General features: G+C 47.3%; 3 protein-coding genes across 3 annotated transcripts; 2 read left to right on the forward strand and 1 right to left on the reverse strand.

Annotated features, from left to right (window-relative positions):
* The first annotated feature begins 713 nt into the window (after nt 1-713).
* Nucleotides 714-1,037, forward strand: LOC115913323 (feather beta keratin-like). The gene has a single exon (XM_030965295.1). It carries the CDS (start codon nt 732-734, stop codon nt 1,035-1,037), a length of 306 nt encoding a protein of 101 aa, XP_030821155.1. The 5' UTR covers nt 714-731.
* Nucleotides 1,038-4,442: 3,405 nt separating this feature from the next.
* On the forward strand, nt 4,443-4,765 carry LOC115913313 (feather keratin 1). Its single transcript, XM_030965279.1, has one exon. It carries the CDS (start codon nt 4,460-4,462, stop codon nt 4,763-4,765), a length of 306 nt encoding a protein of 101 aa, XP_030821139.1. The 5' UTR covers nt 4,443-4,459.
* Nucleotides 4,766-6,397: 1,632 nt separating this feature from the next.
* On the reverse strand, nt 6,398-23,371 carry LOC115913311 (feather beta keratin-like). Its single transcript, XM_030965278.1, has 3 exons — nt 23,242-23,371; nt 16,833-16,902; nt 6,398-6,723 (listed from the first exon to the last, which is right to left on the reverse strand). Exon 3 carries the CDS (start codon nt 6,701-6,703, stop codon nt 6,398-6,400), a length of 306 nt encoding a protein of 101 aa, XP_030821138.1. The 5' UTR covers nt 6,704-6,723; nt 16,833-16,902; nt 23,242-23,371.
* Between the last annotated feature and the right edge of the window lie 54 nt (nt 23,372-23,425).

Raw genomic sequence — 23,425 nt, forward strand, 5'->3', positions numbered from 1 at the left:
AAGCATGGCTTGTTATTTTAGGGATGCCAGAAAAAAATGCCCTGACCATTCTGGGAGTCCTAAAGTGAGGCCCTGGAGGGCAAAGGGCCTGAAGTGCCCTGGTGAAATAGGACAGTCCCCAACACCGGCTGCATCACCCGGCCCTGCTGACGTGGCACTGCCCCCAGACACGTTTTGGCCTCTAATCCTGGCACTTGAAAGGAGCCTGGGAGGCTGACTGGGCATGTCCTGCACAGGGAAATGAAAAAGCAGCATTGCAGTGTCCCCATTTCTCTAATGGGGATGTTTTGCATGCAGGATGAGCTTGGGAAACATGTTCCATGTGCTGAGGGTGCCCGTGTGCCCGGGGCTGTGTGGGACAGTATAAAAGGCAGAGTAAGAGAGGATCCCTCATCCACTTCTCCTGCCTTCTCCTCCGTGGTGACACAGGTGAGCTGCAAGGGCCTTTGCCTCACTCTCCTCCTTCTCTTTGTCTTTGCCTTCATCCCTGGCCTTGCTGCTGTGCAGCTCCTGCTGAGAACTTTGCTCCCAGATCCTGCTCCCAGCTTCGGCTCACTGGAGGAGCTGGGAGAAGCTCTTGGGCTCTTTGCAGGAAGCCCTGGGGATGGGGCTCCTGATCCTTCCTTCCTCCCTGTTCCCCGTCCCTTCCCTTGGCCTCGGCTCCTTCTCCTGCTGAGGCCGTGCCTCACGCTCTGTCTGTGCCTTCTCCAGGTTCTCCTCCAGCCCGAGCCATGTCCTGCTACGACCTGTGCCGGCCCTGCGGCCCCACCCCGCTGGCCAACAGCTGCAACGAGCCCTGCGTGCGGCAGTGCCAGGACTCGCGGGTCATCATCGAGCCGTCCCCCGTGGTGGTCACCCTGCCCGGGCCCATCCTCAGCTCCTTCCCCCAGAACACCGCCGTGGGATCCTCCACCTCCGCCGCCGTGGGCAGCATCCTCAGCGAGTCTGGGGTCCCCATCAACTCGGGGGGCTTTGGGCTCTCGGGGCTCTCCGGCCTCGGTGGCCGCTACTGCGGCCGCAGGTGCCTGCCCTGCTAGAGCCGGGCGCGACGCCGCAGCGCGCCTCGCCAGGCCAAGTGTCCCCTGGAGCTGCTGGCCAGCCTTTCCAGAGGCCTCGGGGCCCCTCCTGCCAAGGCGGGAGGCCAACCTGCCCACCTGAGGCTTCTGCTTGTCCTGCTTTCTCCTGCGCCTCCCCGGGCCCTGCTGTGCCCTGCTGTGCTGGCCCAGGGGCTCAGCCCCAGCCCAGCCCAGCCCCGGGGTCCTGCTGCTCCCGCTGGCCCCGTGCCCGGGCCAGGCAGACGTGTGTCCCACTGCTGGCCACGCCTGCCTGCCCAGCCCTGCTTTGGTTCTGTCTTCACACTCAATAAAGTTCACTCTGCATTGGAACTGGAGTCTCCTGGAGTTCCTGCCCTGCTGGGATGTGCAGCTCAGCTGCTCCATGGGTGGGGGTGATGCCCTGGGGGTGTTTGGGTGGTTAAAGGCCATGGATGGACCTTTCTCACACCTGGGCAAGGTGAGAACCTCCAAGGCCGCAGTCAGTGGAAGTGCCATGGGGCAGTGGAAGTCGTGTGGCCTTGTGTGAGTGTGCACAGAGTGACCAGGATTGCCCCAGGGGACATCTGAGGTTGGGGATGTGCTGAGGGTGGGTGTGTGACGTGGACATGGGACAGTGATGGGCACACAGGGACCGTGATCCCTCCTCTGAGGGCGTGTGGCCTTGTGTGAGTGTGCACAGAGTGACCAGGAGGTGCCCCAGGGGACATCTGAGCCAGGCTGAGGTTGGACAACTTCCAGCTGATGAGCCAAGCCACTGACCCAATGTTTCTGTGCCAGTTTCACCCTCCTGCCCAAGGCCATGGTTGTGTTTTGCCACCTACCCCTGGACCTTTTCCTTCCCTCCTCCAGCGCTTCTCCCCAGCCCTGGATGTAGAGGAAACCCCAAACGAGTTGAAGGGACATGTGCCCAGCTGCCAAAGTCAATGTGATGCCCAGTTGTGTTTTCCTGCATTCTGTGGAGTGTTTCTCCCCAGGGAATGGGGTGTGCCTGGCCCTGCAGCCACCTGGTGACAGTCAAAGGCTGCTCCTCTGCCCTGTTTGGGGCTTCAGTGTCTGAAATAAATCCATCCTGCCGAGTTCCTCTGTCTCTTTATGTGCTGTGGAAATGCCCTCCCGTCCTTGCCTGAGCCAGGAGGGCACGTTGGAGCAACAGGGTCAAAATGGAACCAGGGAAGGGAGACAACACCCCCAGGACACCCCTGAGAGGTTGGGGTGGGTGGGGACACCCAGGGCTTCATGGAGACCCTCAGTGGGGTGGGCTGGGTGGGACAGAAGGAGACAAGGCTGGAAATGCCTTTGTTGCATTCAGTGTTTTGCCTGTGGAAGGGATTTAAGTGGAAATGCCTGGATGGAAACGTGGTGTGTGTGAGTTCTGAAGGAAATCTCTCTGTTAGATCAGCCCTGTCACACCTGGGGGTTTTCTCCTGAATGTGTTTGTTTGGAGAAACTTCTCCTGTCAACCTGAGAGCTCCCTTCATCCTCCTGGATGAGGAATCTGGCTTGGACCTCTGGGATTTAGGATTTTTCTGCCTCTGATGGAGCCCTGGCCTCGCTGGGACAGGAGTTTTGCCCCATTTGCCCTGAGGGGTGTCACGGTGGTGCCTGGGTGGGGCTGTCACCACTTTTTGGGACACCAGCTCTGCCCTTGCCCCAGGGAATGCAGCTCGGAGCGTGGAATCCTTCCCTTGCCCATCTCTGGGGACATCCTGGCCCCTGCTGCCGCCCAGGCTGGGTTTGTGGGCACTGCCCGCCCTCAGCTGCTCCCTGCGTCCTGCTTGGAAACATTCCCGAGTGTTTGGAACCGGGTGTAGGGGCTGGTCAGAGGCAGGGGGGGGAAAGGAGTGGAGGAATGGCCCTGAGGAATGGGGGAAGGAAGAATTTTGAAGTCAGATGTTCTCATTAGGGAGTGTTTTCTGCAAGATAATGACCCTGACTAATATTTGTTAGGAAATAATATTTGTTGGGAAAGCAGCGTCCTTCCTTCTGGAACTGTCCTGTTCTGCTGATCGGAGACCTCCAGGCGACGCTGAAAGAGGTGGAAGGCAGGAGAAACGAGATCATTTCTTCCAAAGGCAATGTGAGATCCCAAAGAAAGTTCAAAACCAACCCATGAAGTCTCTCTGATGAATAAATGATGTCTAAGAAGGCTTGAAAGGCCTTGGAGTCACAGGGAGCAACATCTACGGCCAGTCCCGCCAAAGCCAGCCCTTTAATCCTGAGTTTATAATAAAAAAACTGCATTTATCACTCCAAAGGCTCAGAGCTGCCTCAGGAGGGGAAGGTGCTGACATCACCTGGAAATACAGCACCACTCCACCCAGCTGGCTGAAACATCAGCCTGGTTCTGGCTGAAAAATACCCTAAAAACATTTTGTCCTCTAATGCTGGCACTTGAAAGGAGCCAGTTTGGCTGAATGGGCATGTCCTGCAGAGGGAAATGAAAAGGCAGCCTCGAAGGGAGCGTAAACAACCTCCAGTTTAGTTAATTGGGGATGCTTTGCATAAAATATGAGCTTGTTGGTAAACACGTTCCCTGTGCAGGGGTGCGTCGGGCCCGGGGCTGTGTGGGACAGTATAAAAGGCAGAGCAAGAGAGGATCCCTCATCCACTTCTGCCTTCTCCTCCTCGGTGACACAGGTGAGCTGCAAGGGCCTTTGCCTCACTCTTCTCTTCTCTTCTCTTCTCTTCTCTTCTCTTCTCTTCTCTTCTCTTCTCTTCTCTTCTCTTCTCTTCTCTTCTCTTCTCTTCTCTTCTCTTCTCTTCTCTTCTCTTCTCTTTCTCTTCTCTTCTCTTCTCTTTCTCTTCTCTTCTCTTCTCTTCTCTTCTCTTCTCTTCTTTCTCTTCTCTTCTCTTCTCTTCTCTTCTCTTCTCTTCTCTTCTCTTCTCTTCTCTTCTCTTCTCTCTCTCTTCTCTTCTCTTCTCTTCTCTTCTCTTCTCTTCTCTTCTCTTCTCTTCTCTTCTCTTCTCTTCTCTTCTCTTCTCTTCTCTTCTCTTCTCTTCTCTTCTCTTCTCTTCTCTTCTCTTCTCTTCTCTTCTCTTCTCTTCTCTTCTCTTCTCTTCTCTTCTCTTCTCTTCTCTTCTCTTCTCTTCTCTTCTCTTCTCTTTCTTCCTCAGTCCTTAATGGAATCTTTGCCTCTCCGCAGTGCTCCCTGAGAGTCTGTCTCCTCAATCCTGCTCTCCCCAGGTTTTTGTGGTTGTTGTTTGGTGGGGAGAGGTGGGAGATGTTGGGATTTCTTTGCAGGGAACTCTTTGGGCTCGGGGCTGTTGGGTTCCTCCCTTGCTCCCTCTCCAGGCTGTCCCTTGTGCCCAGGCTGTGTTTCCCCTGCCCAGCAGCATCTCCCTGTGTGCCTCACACCCCGTGGGTGCTTTCCCTGCCTTCTGCAGGTTCTCCTCCAGCCCCAGCCATGTCCTGCTACGACCTGTGCCGGCCCTGCGGCCCCACCCCGCTGGCCAACAGCTGCAACGAGCCCTGCGTGCGGCAGTGCCAGGACTCACGCGTGGTCATCCAGCCCTCGCCCGTGGTGGTCACCCTGCCTGGGCCCATCCTCAGCTCCTTCCCCCAGAACACCGCCGTGGGATCCTCCACCTCCGCCGCCGTGGGCAGCATCCTCAGCGAGGAGGGAGTGCCCATCAACTCGGGGGGCTTTGGGCTCTCGGGGCTCTCCGGCCTCGGTGGCCGCTACTGCGGCCGCAGGTGCCTGCCCTGCTAGAGCCGGGCCGCACGCGCAGCGAGCACCTCGCCAGGCCAAGTGTCCCCTGGAGCTGCTGGCCAGCCTTTCCAGAGGCCTCGGGGCCCCTCCTGCCAAGGAGGTTGGCCAGCTGAGGTTTCTGCTTGTCCTGCTTTCCTCTGTGCCTGGGCCAGGCAGATGTGTGTGCCCCACTGCTGGCCAGGCCTGCCTGCCCGGCCCTGCTGCTGGGCCAGCCTGGCCCGGGGCCTGCCCACCCCTGCTTTGGTTCTGTCTTCACACTCAATAAAGTTCACTCTGCATTGGAACTGGAGTCTCCTGGAGTTCCTTAAATTTTGGGATCCTCAGCTAAAGCTGCTCCATGGGGGATGTGATGCTCTGAGGGGTTTGGGTGGGATTGGAGGCAGTGTGGCCTTGTTGTTGTGCACAGGAGGTGCTCCAGGGCACATTTGGCTCAGGAGGGAGGTTGGACATTGGGTTCCAGCTGATGAGGCAAAACATTGACCTTCCAGAAGAGATTCCTGTGTGGATTTACAGGCACCTTCCCAAAGCCTTTGTTGTGCATTTCCAGCTGCAAGCAGTTGTTTTCCTTGCCTGCATCCAAGCACAGCATCCAAGCCCTGGGGCACAGGGACAACACAAAGTTATGAAGTGACATGTGGCACCCAGAGCAGGTGTGCAAAGAGAAATGTGGGTCCTGTGCCAGGTGTTGGAAATGGATTGAGGATGGGTCACTCTTGTGGAGGAATCCCAGAGTCCTCATGGCTGGAGAAAAGCTCCAAGATCAAGAGGCCAGTGTACACAGCAGAGTTCTGCAGGTCTGCTCCAGACTCCTGCTCCTTCAGGACACGGTGACACACGGAATGAGTCTACAGCAATTACTGCTCCTGACCACAGGACAATTTGAGTGGGGGAAAAGATGGATCCATTGCTCCCTCCTAGGCCTGGGTACAGGCCCAGGCCTTGTCACCATCACTGCTGCCCTGCCTCAGAGGAGGGATCACGGTCCCTGTGTGCCCATCCCTGTCCCATGTCCACGTCACACACCCACCCTCAGCACATCCCCAACCTCAGATGTCCCCTGGGGCAATCCTGGTCACTCTGTGCACACTCACACAAGGCCACACGACTTCCACTGCCCCATGGCACTTCCACTGACTGCGGCCTTGGAGGTTCTCACCTTGCCCAGGTGTGAGAAAGGTCCATCCATGGCCTTTAACCACCCAAACACCCCCAGGGCATCACCCCCACCCATGGAGCAGCTGAGCTGCACATCCCAGCAGGGCAGGAACTCCAGGAGACTCCAGTTCCAATGCAGAGTGAACTTTATTGAGTGTGAAGACAGAACCAAAGCAGGGCTGGGCAGGCAGGCGTGGCCAGCAGTGGGACACACGTCTGCCTGGCCCGGGCACGGGGCCAGCGGGAGCAGCAGGACCCCGGGGCTGGGCTGGGCTGGGGCTGAGCCCCTGGGCCAGCACAGCAGGGCACAGCAGGGCCCGGGGAGGCGCAGGAGAAAGCAGGACAAGCAGAAGCCTCAGGTGGGCAGGTTGGCCTCCCGCCTTGGCAGGAGGGGCCCCGAGGCCTCTGGAAAGGCTGGCCAGCAGCTCCAGGGGACACTTGGCCTGGCGAGGCGCTCGCTGCGCGTGCGGCCCGGCTCTAGCAGGGCAGGCACCTGCGGCCGCAGTAGCGGCCACCGAGGCCGGAGAGCCCCGAGAGCCCAAAGCCCCCGGAGTTGATGGGGACCCCAGACTCGCTGAGGATGCTGCCCACGGCGGCGGAGGTGGAGGATCCCACGGCGGTGTTCTGGGGGAAGGAGCTGAGGATGGGCCCGGGCAGGGTGACCACCACGGGGGACGGCTCAATGATGACCCGCGAGTCCTGGCACTGCCGCACGCAGGGCTCGTTGCAGCTGTTGGCCAGCGGGGTGGGGCCGCAGGGCCGGCACAGGTCGTAGCAGGACATGGCTGGGGCTGGAGGAGAACCTGGAGAAGGCACAGGCAGAACAAGAGGCACAGCCTCAGCAGGAGAAGGAGCCGAGGCCAAGGGAAGGGACGGGGAACAGGGAGGAAGGAAGGATCAGGAGCCCCATCCCCAGGGCTTCCTGCAAAGAGCCCAAGAGCTTCTCCCAGCTCCTCCAGTGAGCCGAGGCTGGGAGCAGGATCTGGGAGCAAAGTTCTCAGCAGGAGCTGCACAGCAGCAAGGCCAGGGATGAAGGCAAAGACAAAGAGAAGGAGGAGAAGGAGAAGGAGAAGGAGAAGGAGAAGGAGAAGGAGAAGGAGAAGGAGAAGGAGAAGGAGAAGGAGAAGGAGAAGGAGAAGGAGAAGGAGAAGGAGAAGGAGAAGGAGAAGGAGAAGGAGAAGGAGAAGGAGAAGGAGAAGGAGAAGGAGAAGGAGAAGGAGAAGGAGGAGACGGCAAAGGCGGTTGCAGCTCACCTGTGTCACCACGGAGGAGAAGGCAGGAGAGATGGATGAGGGATCCTGTGCTCAGAGTGGGTTTTATACTGTCCCACACAGCCCCAGGGCCAGCCTTTGCTCATGGGATGTGTTTCCCAAGCTCATCCTGCATGGAAAGCATTCCCTTCCTCCAGCACCCACCTTTGATTTGGGGCTGCAACGCTCCTTCCCCGTTTCCTTGCTGCTGGCATCCCCATTCCACGCTGGAACCTCGTTTTATGTGACTTAATTAGAGATCAAAGGCCTCTCCTGGCCAGCACTGTTGATTCAGGTAATTCAGGCCTTTGTGACCATCTCCTTGGAAAGCAACGTGTTTTTCCTCCTCTGTCTGGCAGTTTAGTCACTGCCTCGTCTGTCTCGTGGCCGTTTCCAAATTAAAACCATGCCAGACTCATCCCAGATAGCTCCAGATTCACGCAGTATTTGCATGTTTTGCATAAATGTAATTGCAGCTATTTTTCCCTGTGTTTTCAGATTGTGCCACATGTCTGGTTTGAATCTCTCACCAAGAATGAAGCCCTGCTTTAGGTGAGAGCCTAATTAGGTCACAAACCCAGCTTGGCACCAATTTTTATTTTTTTTTTTAGTTTTTCAGTCAACATTCAGCATTTTATTCCAGAAATCACCTCATGGTTTGTAGTTTATTGTGTCGCTACCTTCAGTTTGTGTAGAATCTCCAAGTGCATTTAATAACCAAAACCTGAATTTTTTAAAATGTTGGTTTTTTTCCAAGTCAGCTTCACACTTGAAGCCTTTTTTGGGGATAATTCCCCCTTGACCCTCAGAGCAACTTCTGCAAATCTCCAGGAATGGTTTTCCTTCCCTTTTTCCAGCGGGGAGCTGAATTCTGTTTCTCAGTGGAAATAAAACATCCAGCAGCTGGTGTTGGCTATGGGCTACTGGGCAAGTTCCTTCCCAGGCCTAATTAGGGCTGGAATGAGCTCAGGTTTTGTGTCCTGGCACCACAGTTTGGAGGCCAGGATGGCCACTGGTGACATCCTGACAGCCCTGCTGCAGGACAGGAATGGGAGCAATTGGGAACACAGGGTTGGTGGCATCCCTGCAATTGCTGGGACTCCTAATTTTGGTTTCTTTATGGCCATCCCCAAAGCCAGAACCCCAAACGCTTCATTCAGGTGGCGCAGCCAACAATCATTTCTGCTCAACTGGGATAATTTGAGTGGGTAATTTTGGCTAACCAAGGGGAGGAAGTCTCCAGCTTCAATTTTTCCACCCCAAAACATTTCTGAGGAGAGAAATGTTTCATTTTATTCATTAAAGCAGAGCTTAGCACATCGTGACTGCAGCAAAACAAGAATTAAACTGACCATGAAGGGATAAAATGATTCAATCCCCAGACTGGGGGTTTTATTTTTAGAATTATTTGAAGATTTCCGTTCAGAGAAGGCCCAAATTAATTGGGAATGCTTCCTGTGGTGATTGAGGCTGAAGAAATGATCAATTCCAGGATGTGATCCATTCCAGGACGGGCTGGATGGGATATTGAGCAACCTGACCCAGTGGGAGGTGGCCCTGCCCATGGAAGGGGTTGGGACAAGGGGATCTTCAAGGTCCCTTCCACTCCAAACCATTCAGTGACTCCACAAGTAATGGGCATTTTTTTTAGGAAGTATTTTTTTAATTTTAAAAAACGAATTATCTTAGCAAGTATTTTTTTAATCAAAAAAAGAGGACGTTTCACTCAAAGTGGAATTATTAGGAAGTATTTTTTAATTAAAAAGAAACCATTTCAATACTCCAAAAGGAAATATTTTTTTAATAAAAAAAATGATTTTTTAATGAAGTATTTTTTTAATTTAAAAAGAGGACATTTCACTCAAAGTGGAATTATTAGGAAGTATTTTTTAATTAAAAAAAAAATTCAATACTTCAAAAGGAAGTATTTTTTTTAATTTAAAAAAAAGAATTATTTTAGGAAGTTTTTTTTAATTTAAAAAATTGAATTATTTTAGCAAGTATTTTTTAATTTAAAAAAAAGGACATTTCACTCCAAGTGGAATTATTAGGGAGTATTTTTTTAATTAAAAAAAATACATTTCAATACTTCAAAAAGTTTTTTTTAAATTAAAAAAAAAATAATTATTTTAGGAAGTATTTTTTAATTAAACAAAAGAAAGGACATTTTTTTGGGAAGCTCCCTCCCAGCAGTATCAGAAGCTCCATCTCTCATTTAGCTTCATCCCACATCCCAAAGCCTCGGAGGTGTCTGTCTGCAGAACAACAGAAGCTCTCCAGCTTCTTGAAAGGGAAGAACTTCAAAGCCAACCCCAAATATTCATTAAATGGTTGAGACACACAGAGTGCATCAGCCATGGAAATATTGCAGCTACCATGCAAAATTGGGATGGTTTTGTCACTTGGGCGACAACGTCACCCGAAATTTGGTTACTCCCAGGGCAGACAGCACTTGACAGCGTCAGAACCCAGGGTTATTAATTTTTTTCATCAAAAAGTCGTTTTGTGTGTCATAATAACCTCCCACGGAGCCTCTGGAGCGGATCCAGGGCTGCTTGGGATTCTTGTGACAATTGCATGCAGCAGCACTGGGGACAAAACGAGGTGGGGATGGGGAAGGGGGGATCCAGCAGGGCCCTGCTCAGGTGAGACCTCACCTGCAGAGCTGCCCTGGATCTAGGAGAGGACCTGGAGCTGCTGGAGAGAGCCCAGAGGAGGCTCCAGGATGGGGGCAGAGGGATGGAGCAGCTCTGCTGGGAGAACTGGGATTGTTCAGCCTGGAGAAGCTTTGGGGTGACCCAATTATGGCCTTGCAGGACCTGAAGGGGCAACGAGGAACAGGGGGAGAGACAATTCCCAAGGGATGGGGTGCCAGGACAAGGGGGAATGGGTTCAGACTGACAGGGAGGAAATTCAGATGGATTTTGGGAAAGTTCGGACCAACAGAAAGGAAACTTACTTGGGATTTTGGGAAGGCTCACACCAACAGAAAGGAAATTTAGCTGGGATTTTGAGAAAGTTCAGACTGAAGGAAAGGAAATTTAGGTGGGATTTTGGGAAGGTTCAGACCCACAGAAAGGAAATTTAGGTGGGATTTTGGGAAGGTTCACACCAACAGGGAGGAAATTTAGATGGGATTTTGGGAAGGTTCAGACTGAAGGAAAGGAAATTTAGGTGGGATTTTGGGAAGGTTCAGACTGACAGAATGAAAATTTAGGTGGGATATTGGGAAGGTTCAGACTGAAGGAAAGGAAATTTTGGTGGGATTTTGGGAAGGTTCACACCAACAGGGAGGAAATTTAGACGGATTTTGGGAAGGAATTCCTCCCTGCGAGGGTGGGAGATCCCAGCAGGGGTTATCCCATGGATGCTCCATCCTTGGAAGTGTCCAAGGCCAGGCTGGAGCGCCCAGGGATGGTGGGGATGTCCCTGTCCATGGCAGGGGGGGAATGAGATGAATTTCAAGGCCCCTTCCATCCCAAAGCATTCCATGATTTCCTAGGAGACCGACAGGAAATCACAGCACAAACCCAGGGGATGGATTTGTGAAACCCAGGGAAAGGAGTTTATTTGCTTCTCCCTGGATCCAGGTTATTCCATTTATTATAATGAAATTTATTCCATTAATTACAATGGAATTTATTCCACTCCTGGGATTTAATTTATTCCATTCTTGGGATTTAATTATTCCACTTTTGGGATTTAATTTATTCCATTTTTGGGATTTAATTTATTCCACTACTGGGGTTTAATTTACACCATTACTGGGATTTCATTTATTCCACTTTTGGGATTTGATTTATTCCACTACTGGGATTTCATTTATTCCATTACTGGGATTTCATTTATTCCATTATTGGGATTTCATTTATTCCACTACTGAGATTCCATTTATTCCATTCTTGGGATTTCATTTATTCCAGTATTGGGATTTCATTTATTCCATTATTGGGCTTTAATATGCACGCAGCATAGGAAATAATAAAATAAAAAAAAGCCTTACAAGGCCAAGAATCCTGACCTGATTAGGAGCTGATTACTGGAATGACAGCTGAGCTCTGATCTGTTTATCTTTGAGGGCTCTTATTACTCAACCCATGGGTGGCTGAAGCCAATTCCATGCTGGGGATAATGACACAGGGATGTGCAAACCATTAATGAGCACCTGGGACAGCACTTTCGGGATCAGAGTCGCTGCCTCGGGGCTCTCCCCGTCCCACCTCGTCATTTAAGAGGGATTGAAAGAGGGGAAAAAAAAATAAAAATTGCTGCTGTATTAAAGGAGCAAACAAGGAGCAGGTAAAAAACAAATCTGGCTGTAGGGAAGGGCAGAGCTCAGGGGACACCGGGCACTTTCCCTGCCTCATTCCCTGGGCTGAAAGCTGCAGTTTTTGGTAAAACCACCCCAAAATGAGCTCGGGAATGAGGTTTTTGTCAACCCTGAGGCAGCTCCTGGACCTTGAATGGGGGTTGATGCTCAAAGAATACTCTTGAGCATAACGAGGGTGCCAGAAATGTCCTTTATTAGAGAAAAAGGAATAAAATCCCGATTTCTGTGCAGGCAGAACAATTCCCTCAGCCTTTCCTCCATCCTCTCGGGGATATTTATATAAAAATATATTTATATCTATATTTATATTCATGTATGTACTTATATAATTTTTATATATATACGTATCTATTATATATAAAATAAAAATTATATATTAAAATTACATATAAATTTTATATGTAATTACATATATATGTGAACATTTTATATATATATATAATTTATTACATATATTAAAAATATATATATTTAAATATATATATCTGAAATAATCTGAATATTGGGAGATTTCAGTAGGAAAAGGGCTCATGCTCCACCCCCTTTCCTTGAAAATTATTAAATTTCCCATTTTTATTCCTATTTCCCCTTTTTTAAATAATTCACCCCATTTCTCTCTGGAATTATTCCTGTGAAAATGGGTGACTCTGCAAAGTTCCCAGGGCAACGCCAGCCCCCGGGAAGTTTCAGATTAAAGGATTTCAGAGCCCTTTGCGAACTCTCATGAATGATTTATTCATGTAAAACACTCATTAGCAGCTTTTAGGGATGCAGCAGGATTGCAGGATCACAGAGTCACAAAGTCACCCCGAAGGACGTGGCAAGGTTGGTAATACACATTCTTTGGTCATAAATAGATTTTTTTCAAATACATAATCCAATAAATAAATACATAATATAAAATAATATAAAAATATATTATATGAATATATACTATAGAAATAATTCTATAATAAAATACAAAATGAAAATAAAGCTATTACATCTATTTTAATATTTTATATAAATATATTCAAATATTTGTATTTTTACATAAAAATATGAATATATAAATAAACATTAAATCTATTGTATATTTATAATTAATAATATAATGTTATACATATAATATAAATATTCATTATATTTATCATAAATATTACTGTATTATAAATACACAAATTAATAAATAATCATATTTCTTATTATAATTATCATATTATTAATTATAAATGTTTTCTCTGGTTTGATTTCGGTTGGAAAACTTTGGTTTTTTTACTTCTGCCAGATTTTCCAGAACAGGCAAATGCTGGAATTTGTTGCAGAGAAAACCTGGACATTGGACAACACTGATTCCTCAGGAATTACACAAGCAGGGAATAATTGTTAAATCAAAATTTGGAGATCATTTCCTGTTTAATTTTGGATTTGGGGGAAGGGGCTCAGAGCTCAATTTTTCATATTGATAAAGGAATAACAAGTAAAGAACTTTGATTAAGATTTAATAAAAATATGGGGCTTTCAGGGAAAGCATTTGAGGAAAAAAAAATTGATTTTTCAGTTTAATTCTGAGTCTCAAAGTCCAAAAAAGAACCCAAATATTCTGGAATTGTGGGATAGAAAACAGCCCTGAGGAAGGAACAGGAAGGTCAGAAAGGCAAACAGGGCCAGTGTGACCCACAAGGAGAGAATGCAGAACTCAGTCCTGAAAAATTAACCTGGAATTAATTAACACTTCACGCACACACAAAAGGCTTCGTTAATATTTCAATTAACTGAAAAAAATTCCAACAGCTTCACCATCCTGGTTTTATGATTATTATTATTATTATTATTTATTTGCATAGTTCCCCCCTCTTTAACTGCTAAAAGCAGATAAACCCGTGCTGATACGATAATTCCTTGGCAGCGCGGCCTTTCCTAAGGGGTGATTTTTGAGGCGGGATTTTCATTAAAAAAGAATTATTTTCTGCCTGGGGATCATTACCCCATCCACGGCAGCAATTTGCAGGCCCCACTAATTGCAGATTTCTTAAGTGGCAGCTTCAGGTTTCGAAAGACATAAACAAAGGCCGGGGTTTTAATTAGGGATCGGGCCTTGAAGGCCTTACGCAGCTTCAGGAAACTCAGCACTTTTTTTTGAGGGGAAAATGGAAAGAAATCAAAGTTTGCTGCTCATTCTGAGGGAGAAATTCGGGATAAAAATGTTCTGTGCGAGGTTGGGGACGTTTTGCAGGGAATTGTGGATTCTTCATCCCTGGAAGCGTCCAAGGCCTGGCTGGATGTGGCCTGTGCTTGTGGGAGGGCTTGGAATTAAATAATATTTAAAGCTCCTTCTTTAAACCATTCCAGGACTGCACAAAACACACCAGGAGAATGTAACTACGCAGGGCACTTTGCAAACTGAATAATTTATTAAAATAAAACCCAGGGCTGTGTTTACTGGCACAGATTTCCAGGCCCCAACTGGAAAAGACATTTCAGGACGCGTCCAAAAGCGCTCCCAGCCCTTCCCTAAATCCCTTCCAGGGCTTGGAGCTCCCAGTCCTTCGTTCCCAGGTGATCCCAGAATTTGGGGGTTCTCCTTCCCCCACGGATCTGTGGAACCGCAGCCGAGGCCTGCGGGAGCCGCTGGAATTCAAATCTGGAATTGAAATGAATTGAAATAAACGGCAGCCCGGTTCACTGCGGGCTCCTCCGGCTGCTCCTGGGGTGACCTCGGAGGATTCATTTGCCTCCTGTGCTTCCCTACACCCAGATAATAACTGGAATTAAAATCTGCCAAAGGCGACGGAAAATCCGCCTGCCAGGGAAGGGCCCAGGAGATTTTTTATAGAGGGCCCAAAAATGCAGAGGGAGCAGAAATCCCTGCGAGTTCCAGAAGGTTCTGCAGCACAAAGGGCTGGGAGAAGGGAGTGTTCACAGAATCCCAGCTCCAAGATCATCAAATCCAGCCTCCGATGGATAAACATTCAAGTTTAAGGTTTATTTGCACTTGGCAGCACATTGTGCAAATTTTATAGAAATACAATTAATTATTGTCTTTAAAAAGAGTTTGCAAGAAGCAAATCTTAGTATGTGGATTCTGAAAGGAAATAAAATATAAAAATATAAAAAGCAAAAATATAGGAATATGGAAATAAGCATATAGATATATAAATATATAGATATATAAATATGTAACTATATGTAAATATATAAATATACAAATATATACACAAAACATAGTTATAAAATTATAAAAATTTAAATATGTAGAAATATATTAATATAAAAATAAAAATTTAAAAATTTAAAAATATAATTATGAAAATATAAAAATATGTATTAGTGTCCCTTTATATCTTCATAAATGACATTTCAGCTGAATTAATCCTGTGGAACTTTCATATAACATTAGGCAGGTTAATTAGAGTTAAATCTTGGGACATTCCCACCCGCCTTGGACACTTCCAGGGATGGGATATTCACAATTCTCATTCCTCTTTCCCAGGATTCACATCCCAAGCGAGGTGCCAGGAAGTTGAGCTGCCTCCCTTTGTTCCTAATTATTATTTACTCTCAATTTTCCCTCCCAGCATAAATTATCTGCAGCCTGAGAGGGGTCCTAAGGCAAAAGCGTTTGTGGGCACTTGGGAACAAAAGGGTTCAGGTTGATCCCAAGGGATTTATGCAGATTTGGGCATCAGGGATGAAACATGGAGGTGGAATTGTGCTTTTAAGGGTGTCCCCGAATATTTAAATGATCCCCATCCCGGTATTCCAATAGGATTTAAATTAAGGATGGTTTTGATGTAGTAAATAAATGAAATTATCTGAGGACTGTATCCCAAAACGTTCCTGGCTACACAACTGGTGGCTCCCTCAGAAATCTTTTTGAGAGAATCCTGATTCGTGTCTTTATTATGATTTTTCTGTCGTTGATTTCCTCTTTAAAATCTTAATAAAAACATTTTAAATCAATGTCTGGCTCCCTCAAAAATGTTGATAAATTTCTACAACTACCCACCGCCATTTTCTCCAACATTTTAAAGGTTCTGTATAATTTGTGCTAAATTAAGTTTTCATCAGGACAGAACAATTTCTTGTCTACTTTTTCCTGTCCCTTAACTCTACCCCAGAAAACCTGGATGGTTCCAACTTTCCATTTCCCACAATTTTATCCTTTCCAACCCAAAAACTGGGGGGAAAGGGGGGAAAAAAAACCCCAACAAACAAAACCAAGGCCGTGTGAGGCTTGGTGACTTTACCTTGAGTCAGGAGCCAGAACCGTGGGTGGGATTTGGGTGCATTTAATTGCACTGGGGTCAAACCCTGCAAAGCCCAGGAGCAAATCCACCTGCTCCACTTAAACCCCATCCCAGGATTTGTTAGGAGAGGGTGGGAGATAAGGCCGAGCTTTCTCTGCAGGGTCACTGACACCATGAAATTAAAGATTTCTTGAGAATTCGTGAGATTTGTTGAGAATTTGTGGGATTTATTGAGAAATCTGGAATGGTGAATTTATTTTTTCTCCTTATCCATAGATGTAGGGGTACAATTGATGCCCTTGGGAGCGGTTTCGGGAATTAAAAAAAAATCCCATCCGCACTGGGAAATTATAAAAATAATTCAGTTCCCTGCTAGGAAATGATGCCACTGCAGCTCCCTTTCACAGAACCTGAGAGGGAAAACTCAATGCCAATAAAAGAACCCTTGATCAGGCCCCGAAATAACTGAAATGTGGTTAATTAGCAGCAGATCGAGCCCTATTTTTGGCCCTTGAAAGAGCAAAGTGAATCCTGCCCGGAAGGCGTAGCACGCTCTGGGAAGCTCCGGGAGGGAACAAACACAAACAGGGAGCAAAACAGTTTCATTACTCGCAGAAGTTATGCAGGCAGCAAAGTTTGTTTTGCAACTAATTAAGACTTCATGCAAAGAGGGTGTCACATCCTCCAGGCGCTTCGGGGACGTGTATAAAAGCATTTGCTACGTAGAAGCCTCCCTAATCACTTTTCTTTTCCTCTCCTCTTTGGGTGATCCAGGTAAGTCAATTTTGAATCAATTATTGAATTTTAAATCAATTATTATTGCTATTGTTGTTATTGCTATCTGAATATCAAATGACAGGGCGAGCTCGTGAAAGGACAAGGGGGTGTTTTAGCAGAAAAAGCCTTTTTATTATCCTTTAGTTTGGAGTTAATTGAAGTTTTACACTTCAGAGGGGAGAGCTCAGGAAAGCAGGGAGGGCACAGAAAACTCCCTCTGAATCCTAAAGAGTCTCAATAATTCCATGGTGCTCTCTTCATATTCTAAAGAGTTGGTGTCATTAAAGAAATTATCATTTAAAATTTAATTTCTACAATGTTCTCACCCTCAGCTGTCTTCCAGGAGGCTGCAGTGTCTTTTAAGTTGGAGAACTCACCCCAAATATTTTCCCAATCCTGCAGAGAGCAGAACAGAGATTTCCCTTACTCAAAATCCACTTTACTGCTGGCTTCGGTTAAAATGTATTAATAATTTTGAATTCCAGATGTAGAAGGAATATCCGAGGGCTCCTTTTTCACCTCCTTTCAGGAGTTTTGGGATGAGCTTTTGCAAATCGTGTGGAACCACTGGAAGATCCCAACCCCCAGACCAATCTCCTTTTCCCAAAGCCAAAATCAGCCATTCCAGATCCAGTTTTCAGCTGGAAAAATCCCCCGTGGTTGTTTCCTCCTCACCTTCAAGTCCGAGGAGATTGGATTTGAATCAATTGGAAAAAAACTCAGAATTTTTAACTTGGGAAAGTTAAAACGGGATGTTCAGGTGGAGACGTGAGAAATCCCCCCTGGATTTTGCCTCCCCCACAGATTCCTGGGGTGAAGTGGGGATTTATTTAGGAAATCGCTTCAAGCCCCCCTTTGCCAGCCCTTTATTTCTCCCCCAGCAACTCCACAGAGCTAAAATGAGGAAAATTATCCCTTCTCCTTCCGTGTTTTCCTTGCCCAATCCGTGTGGGCACAATCCAGGTCAAGCATGGCCTTCAATCCATAATTAAACCATGCCCAGGGAAAATCTGGCCTCGATATCAGGCTGGGTTTAATGTGCTCTGGGATTTCAAATATTCAGCTGATCCCTAATGAGACCCATAAAAAAATGGGTGGATCTCCAGCCTGGATCTCACTGTTCCACTTGGAACGGGGTGGGAGGAGGACGCGAGCTCCAACCTCCACACTGGAGATTTAAATGGCGATTAAAACCCAAGTTTAAAATCTGGGATTGAGTTGGGAGCTGTGGTTTTCCGCTGGCAAAAGGGGTGGGATGGACACAGCGAAAATCCCGGGAAGAGAAGCAATGGGATAAAATATTTTTGGGGTTAAAATGGTGATGGTCTGAAAAATATCATTATATTGAGAAGTAGGAAGTTCATTCAGGAAGGAGAAGAGCTTCTGGCTGGAAAACTAAACTGGACAAATTCAGGTCCCATCTGACCTCTCTGTAATTCCCAATTTCCCATAAATCCTCATAACCGCATTGCCAAAACGCCGCTATTTATCCCAGATATTTCCCACCACACCGAGGATGATTTTTCTCATTTTTCCCTCTTCTCCTGTTCAATTCCAGGCTAAATTCAACTCCCACCTGAATTCCTGCTCAATTCCTGCCAAATTCAACTCCCACCTGAGCCCATTGTAATTCCCAATTTCCCATAAATTCCCATAACTGTGTTAACTTAACCCAGGTATTTACCCCAGATATTTCCCGCCACACTGAGGATTATTTTTTCTTATTTTCCCCTCTTTTCCTGCTCATTTTCAGCTCTACCCTGCCAAATTCAACTCCAGCCTGAGCTCTCTGTAATTCCCAATTTCCCATAAATCCCCATAACCGCGTTACCAAAACGCCGCTATTTATTCCAGATATTTCCTGCCGCATCAAGGATGTTTTTTCTCATTTTCCCCTCTTTTCCTGCTCATTTTCAGCTCTGCCCTGCCAAATTCAACTCCCACCTGAGCTCCCAGCTTGCCGTAAATCGCCATAACCGCGTTACCAAAAACCCGCTATTTATCCCAGATATTTCCTGCCACACCAAGGATATTTTTTTCTCATTTTTCCCTCTTTCCCCGCTCCTTTCCAGCTCTGCCCTGCCCCATGTCTCCCTTCCACGAGTGCTGCCTGCCCGCGGGCCTGGCGTGCCCCGAGCCCTTCGCCGTGACCCGCAGCGACACCTGCGTCATCAAGTACCCTGACACCGTGGTGGACATCGTGGAGCCCGACTTTCCGCCCTACTCCGTCATCTACCCCGGGCCCACGCTGACCACCTTCCCCCAGCAGACCCTGGTGGGCTCCACGGCCCTGCTGGACATCAGGAACTTCCTGGGCTCCCAGGGATTCCTTGGGTTTGGGGGTAGGTGCGCTTTGGGCTCAGGTGTGGGCGCCTCTTTCCGGGGCGCTTTGGGGATTTTTAATCCTTTTCCTCCTCACTCATCCCAGTTTTGTTGTGGAACTTGCAGGCCAACCTAAACCCTGCCTGGATATCTGTGGATAGACTGAAAAAGCACAACTGAGCAGTCAGACAGAGCCCGACTAAAGTTTATGGATAAAGGATTGTAGAAGTGCTGAGCTCCCGTGGTTCCCATGGAGTCCATAAATCCAGGGATTCCTGGCACTAGACCTGCCCGAGGACTAGAATTTCCAAACCACGAAAAAACTGAAATCTCTCTATTTACCTCATTCCAAATTAGGACAAACCAAAGCCCAGAATTTTCCAAGAAACCAGATTTTAAAAATATCTACATCTCTTTTTTTTTTCTTTTTTTTTTTTTTTTTTTTTGGTTTGCTAAAAGCTGTGTGTCAATAAATTCGTTTTTATGCCAACACGGACGTTTTATTATCAATTTCTCTCAAAATAAAAAATTACAAAATCCACCCAAATGATATGACTGAAAATCTTGGGTTCCAAAATGAATTTTTCCCAAATTCCTCTTCATTTGCAAATTTTGCTGAATCAGAATTTAAAAAAAAAGAAATAAATCAGCTCTATTTGGCATTTCTGAAAATTAGGAATTTGTAGATCCTTGCTGTGCTTTATTTCTGCTTAGCCTCACCATGTAACGCTCTCCCAGCTTCTTTTCCTGCCTTTATCTCATTTAATGCAAGGGGGAAAAAAAGCCAAAATCAAAATATTTATAGCAATTGTAAGAGCAAATCTCTTCGCAAAATCCTTCTGCTAAAATCTATGAAAATCATGGGGGTGGGGATTTGTTGTGGACGCTCCTGGAATTCTTTGATTTTTATCCTTTCCAGTGAGTTTTGCATTTGTGAACTGAGCTTCTCGTTCCCATTAAATGCTGTCATGCAGATGCACTTTTGGGTTTTGCTTTTTTAGGATGGTTTGGGGTGGAAGGGACCCCAAAAAATCATCCGGTGCCACCCCCTGCCATGGGCAGGGACATTCCCCTACCCCAGGTGGGTCCAACCTGGCCTTGGGCACTTCCAGGGATGGAGAATCCATGGAATCACCCGGGCCAGGGAAGGATCGATCCCTAAAATCCCGTCTATACCATCCAAGGAAATTCTGGAATGGTTTGGGACGGAAAGGAACCTAAAATCCCAAAAAATCCCACCCCAGTTCCATGGGCAGGGACCTTCCCCTATCCCAGGTGGGTACAACCTGGCTTGGGCACTTCCAAGGATGGGAAATCCATGGAATCACCTGGGACCCTCACAGGGAACAATTCCAACCCAAATCCCACCCAAATTTCCCCTGTTTCAGTCTGAACCCAACCCCTGTCCAGTCACTCCAGTTCTGGTGGAAAACTTTCTCCCCTACATTTAATTTTTACACTTTTTGGTCCCAGAAGTGACTTTGAGATTTTCCTGAGGCTCAACACCCCCCACATCAGCATTAACCAAACCACCAGGCAAAATTGAGGAGATTTTGCCTTTTCCCAGAGTTCATCCACCCTGGATTTGGGGGTGAAATTCTGCTGCCTCCAAGTGCTGAGCCCAGCACAAATATGCAGATTTTTTTTGTTTAATTAATTGAAGCCCTGGAATGAATTTTCCAGCTGACTCGTGAGGCTGTTCCCCAAAAACAGGACAAAAATCCGGGAGGAGCTGGGCACTGTCACCCTCCCTGGGGCACCAGGCTAGGACAAGTTGGGCAAGGATGATCTGCAACGTGTGAAAGAAATAAATATAAATATAATATATTGTGGGCAAGGACGATCTGCAACGTGTGAAAGAAATAAATATAAATATTATGTAAATATTATATATTATGGGCAAGGACCATCTGCAATGTGGGGATGTGCAGCTTAAAATGTGAAAGAAATAAATATAAATATATATTATGGGCAAGGACGATCTGCAATGTGAGAAAGAAATAAATATAAATATTATATAAATATTATATAAATATTATATATTATGGGCAAGGACAATCTGCAATGTGTGAAAGAAATAGATATAGATATAGATATAGATATAGATATAGATATAGATATAGATATAGATATAGATATAGATATAGATATAGATATAGATATAGATATAGATATAGATAGAAATAGAAATAGAAATAGAAATAGAAATAGAAATAGAAATAGAAATAGAAATAGAAATAGAAATAGAAATATTATAGGCAAGGACGATCTGCAGGGACATGCAGCTTAAAACGTGAAACAAGCAAATATAAATATTTGCTTGTATTATGTAAATTAGCCGATATTTGGTAATAGCTAGAAGTAATGAGTGATCAAGCTGGGAATTAACGAGCTGGAATTTCCGGGGAATCTCATTTCCAGAATCCTCCCCCACCCCCCCGCCGGGGGTTTTCTGTCCACACCGATCCACTTAATTTCGTCTAATCCGCAAAGGAAATCTGCAAATCTGCTTTTTCCACAAATCAGCTCCTGGATGATCCCTCCCCTAATGACAGGCGTTGAGAACGCTCCACAAACATTAATTATCTTTGTACACAAGCCTTGCGACACGAAGAGTTGGATTTGGACATCCAGATGTTGGGCAACAGCTGCACTTTAGCAACACGAGGACGGGGATTGGGAGCGGCATTTTTCGGGATCATTATTTTGTATTTTTTTGGGGCAGGGGCTGGTTTGGATTTTCGATGAATCAGCTCCTGCGCGCCCCGGGGCTGGGTGAAGGAATTGGCAGAAATTAATTCCAGGGTGAATATTTGGGATATTTGGGAATTTTGCGTGCCTTGGAGTGACCCAAGGAACTTCCCGGCAGGAACATTTACAGGTATTTAGAATAAACAAATCCCAAATCCTCATCTTGAAGCTATTTTTGCTTTTCCTACACCAAACATCGCAACTAAAAACCAGGATGAATCAAACCGCATCTTATCAGCCTCCAAATGTTCAAATATCCGGTGATAACATCACCCAATTAAGCACAAAACTTCATTAATGATGCTTCGTTAATACTCCAGCCCCCGAGGGATTGAATTCCCATTAAATTCAGCCCCCGGGCAGGTTGGTGGCAGCTGAGGCCGGTGCTGGCCGGAATTTGTCACCCTGGAGCCACCTCGGGAGGACCAAGGTGACTCCGAGCATCGGCCACACCCAGCGGTTGCTAAAAATAGCCGGCTCCTCCTCCTCCCGCGTGTTTACATTCCTGTGGTTTGCTCCCATTAAACAATTCCCTGCCCTAAACCCTCCTGAAAATGTGGGATTTCCTCCGGGGGGAGGGATCCATCCTGCCGGGAGATGGGTGGGAAAAAATCCCAAAAACGAGTGGGAATAATCCCGAAAACGAGTGGGAATAATCCCAAAATGGAGTGGGAAAAATCCCAAAATGGAGTGGGGAAAATTCCAAAATCGAGTGGGAAAAATCCCAAAACCGAGTGGAAATAATTCCAAAATCGAGTGGGAAATCCCCCCTAAATCTCCTCTTCTTCCCAAAATGAAGTGGGAATAATTCCAAAATGAAGTGGGAATAATTCCAGAGTCGAATGGAAATAATTCCAAAATCAAGTGGGAATAATCCCAAAATTGAGTGGGAAAAAATTCCAGAGTCGAGTGGGAACAATTCCAAAATCGAATGGGAACAATTCCCAAGTCGAGCAGAAAAATCCCGGGCTTTGTGGGGAAACTGAGGCAGGTTGTGCAATGCCACCCGGGACAAGCAGAGGGAGACGCGAAGTCACGGCGGGAACTCGGATCTGGGGCTCCACCCAAACATCAGAAACCCGGATTAATTAAAAAAAAAACAGGATAAATTTAAAAATCAAAACAAAACACTAAAACACAGCATGCTCTGGGTTCCACCAATCCTAGAACCCTTCCCTGGGCGTCCTCCGGGTTCCTCCAACCCCAAAACCCTTCCTTGGGTGTACTCGGAGTTCCTCCAACCCCAGAACCCCTTCCTCGGGCGTGCTCTGGGTTCCTCAGACCCCAAAACCCTTCCCTAAGAGTTCTCCGGGTTCCACCAACCCCAGGAACCCTTCCCTAAGAGTTGTCCGGGTTCCTCCAGCTCCAGAACCCTTCCCTGAGTGTCCTCCGGGTTCCTCCAACCCCAGAACCCTTCCCCAAGAGTTCTCTGGGTTCCTCCGACCCCAGGAACCTTTCCCCGGGCGGGTTTGGGGATTTTTCCCCACTCGGGAGCCGCCGGCTCTTGGGCGACCACCCCAGACCAACCGAGGTCACTCCCTGCCCTGAGCGGGCCGGGGGTCACCGCCTGGATTTTGGGGTTCTCCGACTTTCCCCTGCGAAATCAGAACTCCTGATAGAGCAGAACGCGCGGGCAGCGAGGCGTTAATTGCCGTTAATTACCCGATGGGAGGAATTGTTGCTGATGCGAGCTTGGTGCCGCTGATGTCAGCGGGCAGAGACGCTTTGAAGCGGGGGCAGCGAGGGCTGCGAAGCTCCGGCAGCGCCGCTCCCACCCCAAATCTTCTCTTTGATGATTCCTCCGTCAGGCAGAGCTCCTGACTCAGCCGCAGCAGCGAACCCCGCG

This window comes from Camarhynchus parvulus, chromosome 25 (genome assembly GCF_901933205.1).
Source record: "Camarhynchus parvulus chromosome 25, STF_HiC, whole genome shotgun sequence".
NCBI lineage: Eukaryota > Metazoa > Chordata > Aves > Passeriformes > Thraupidae > Camarhynchus > Camarhynchus parvulus.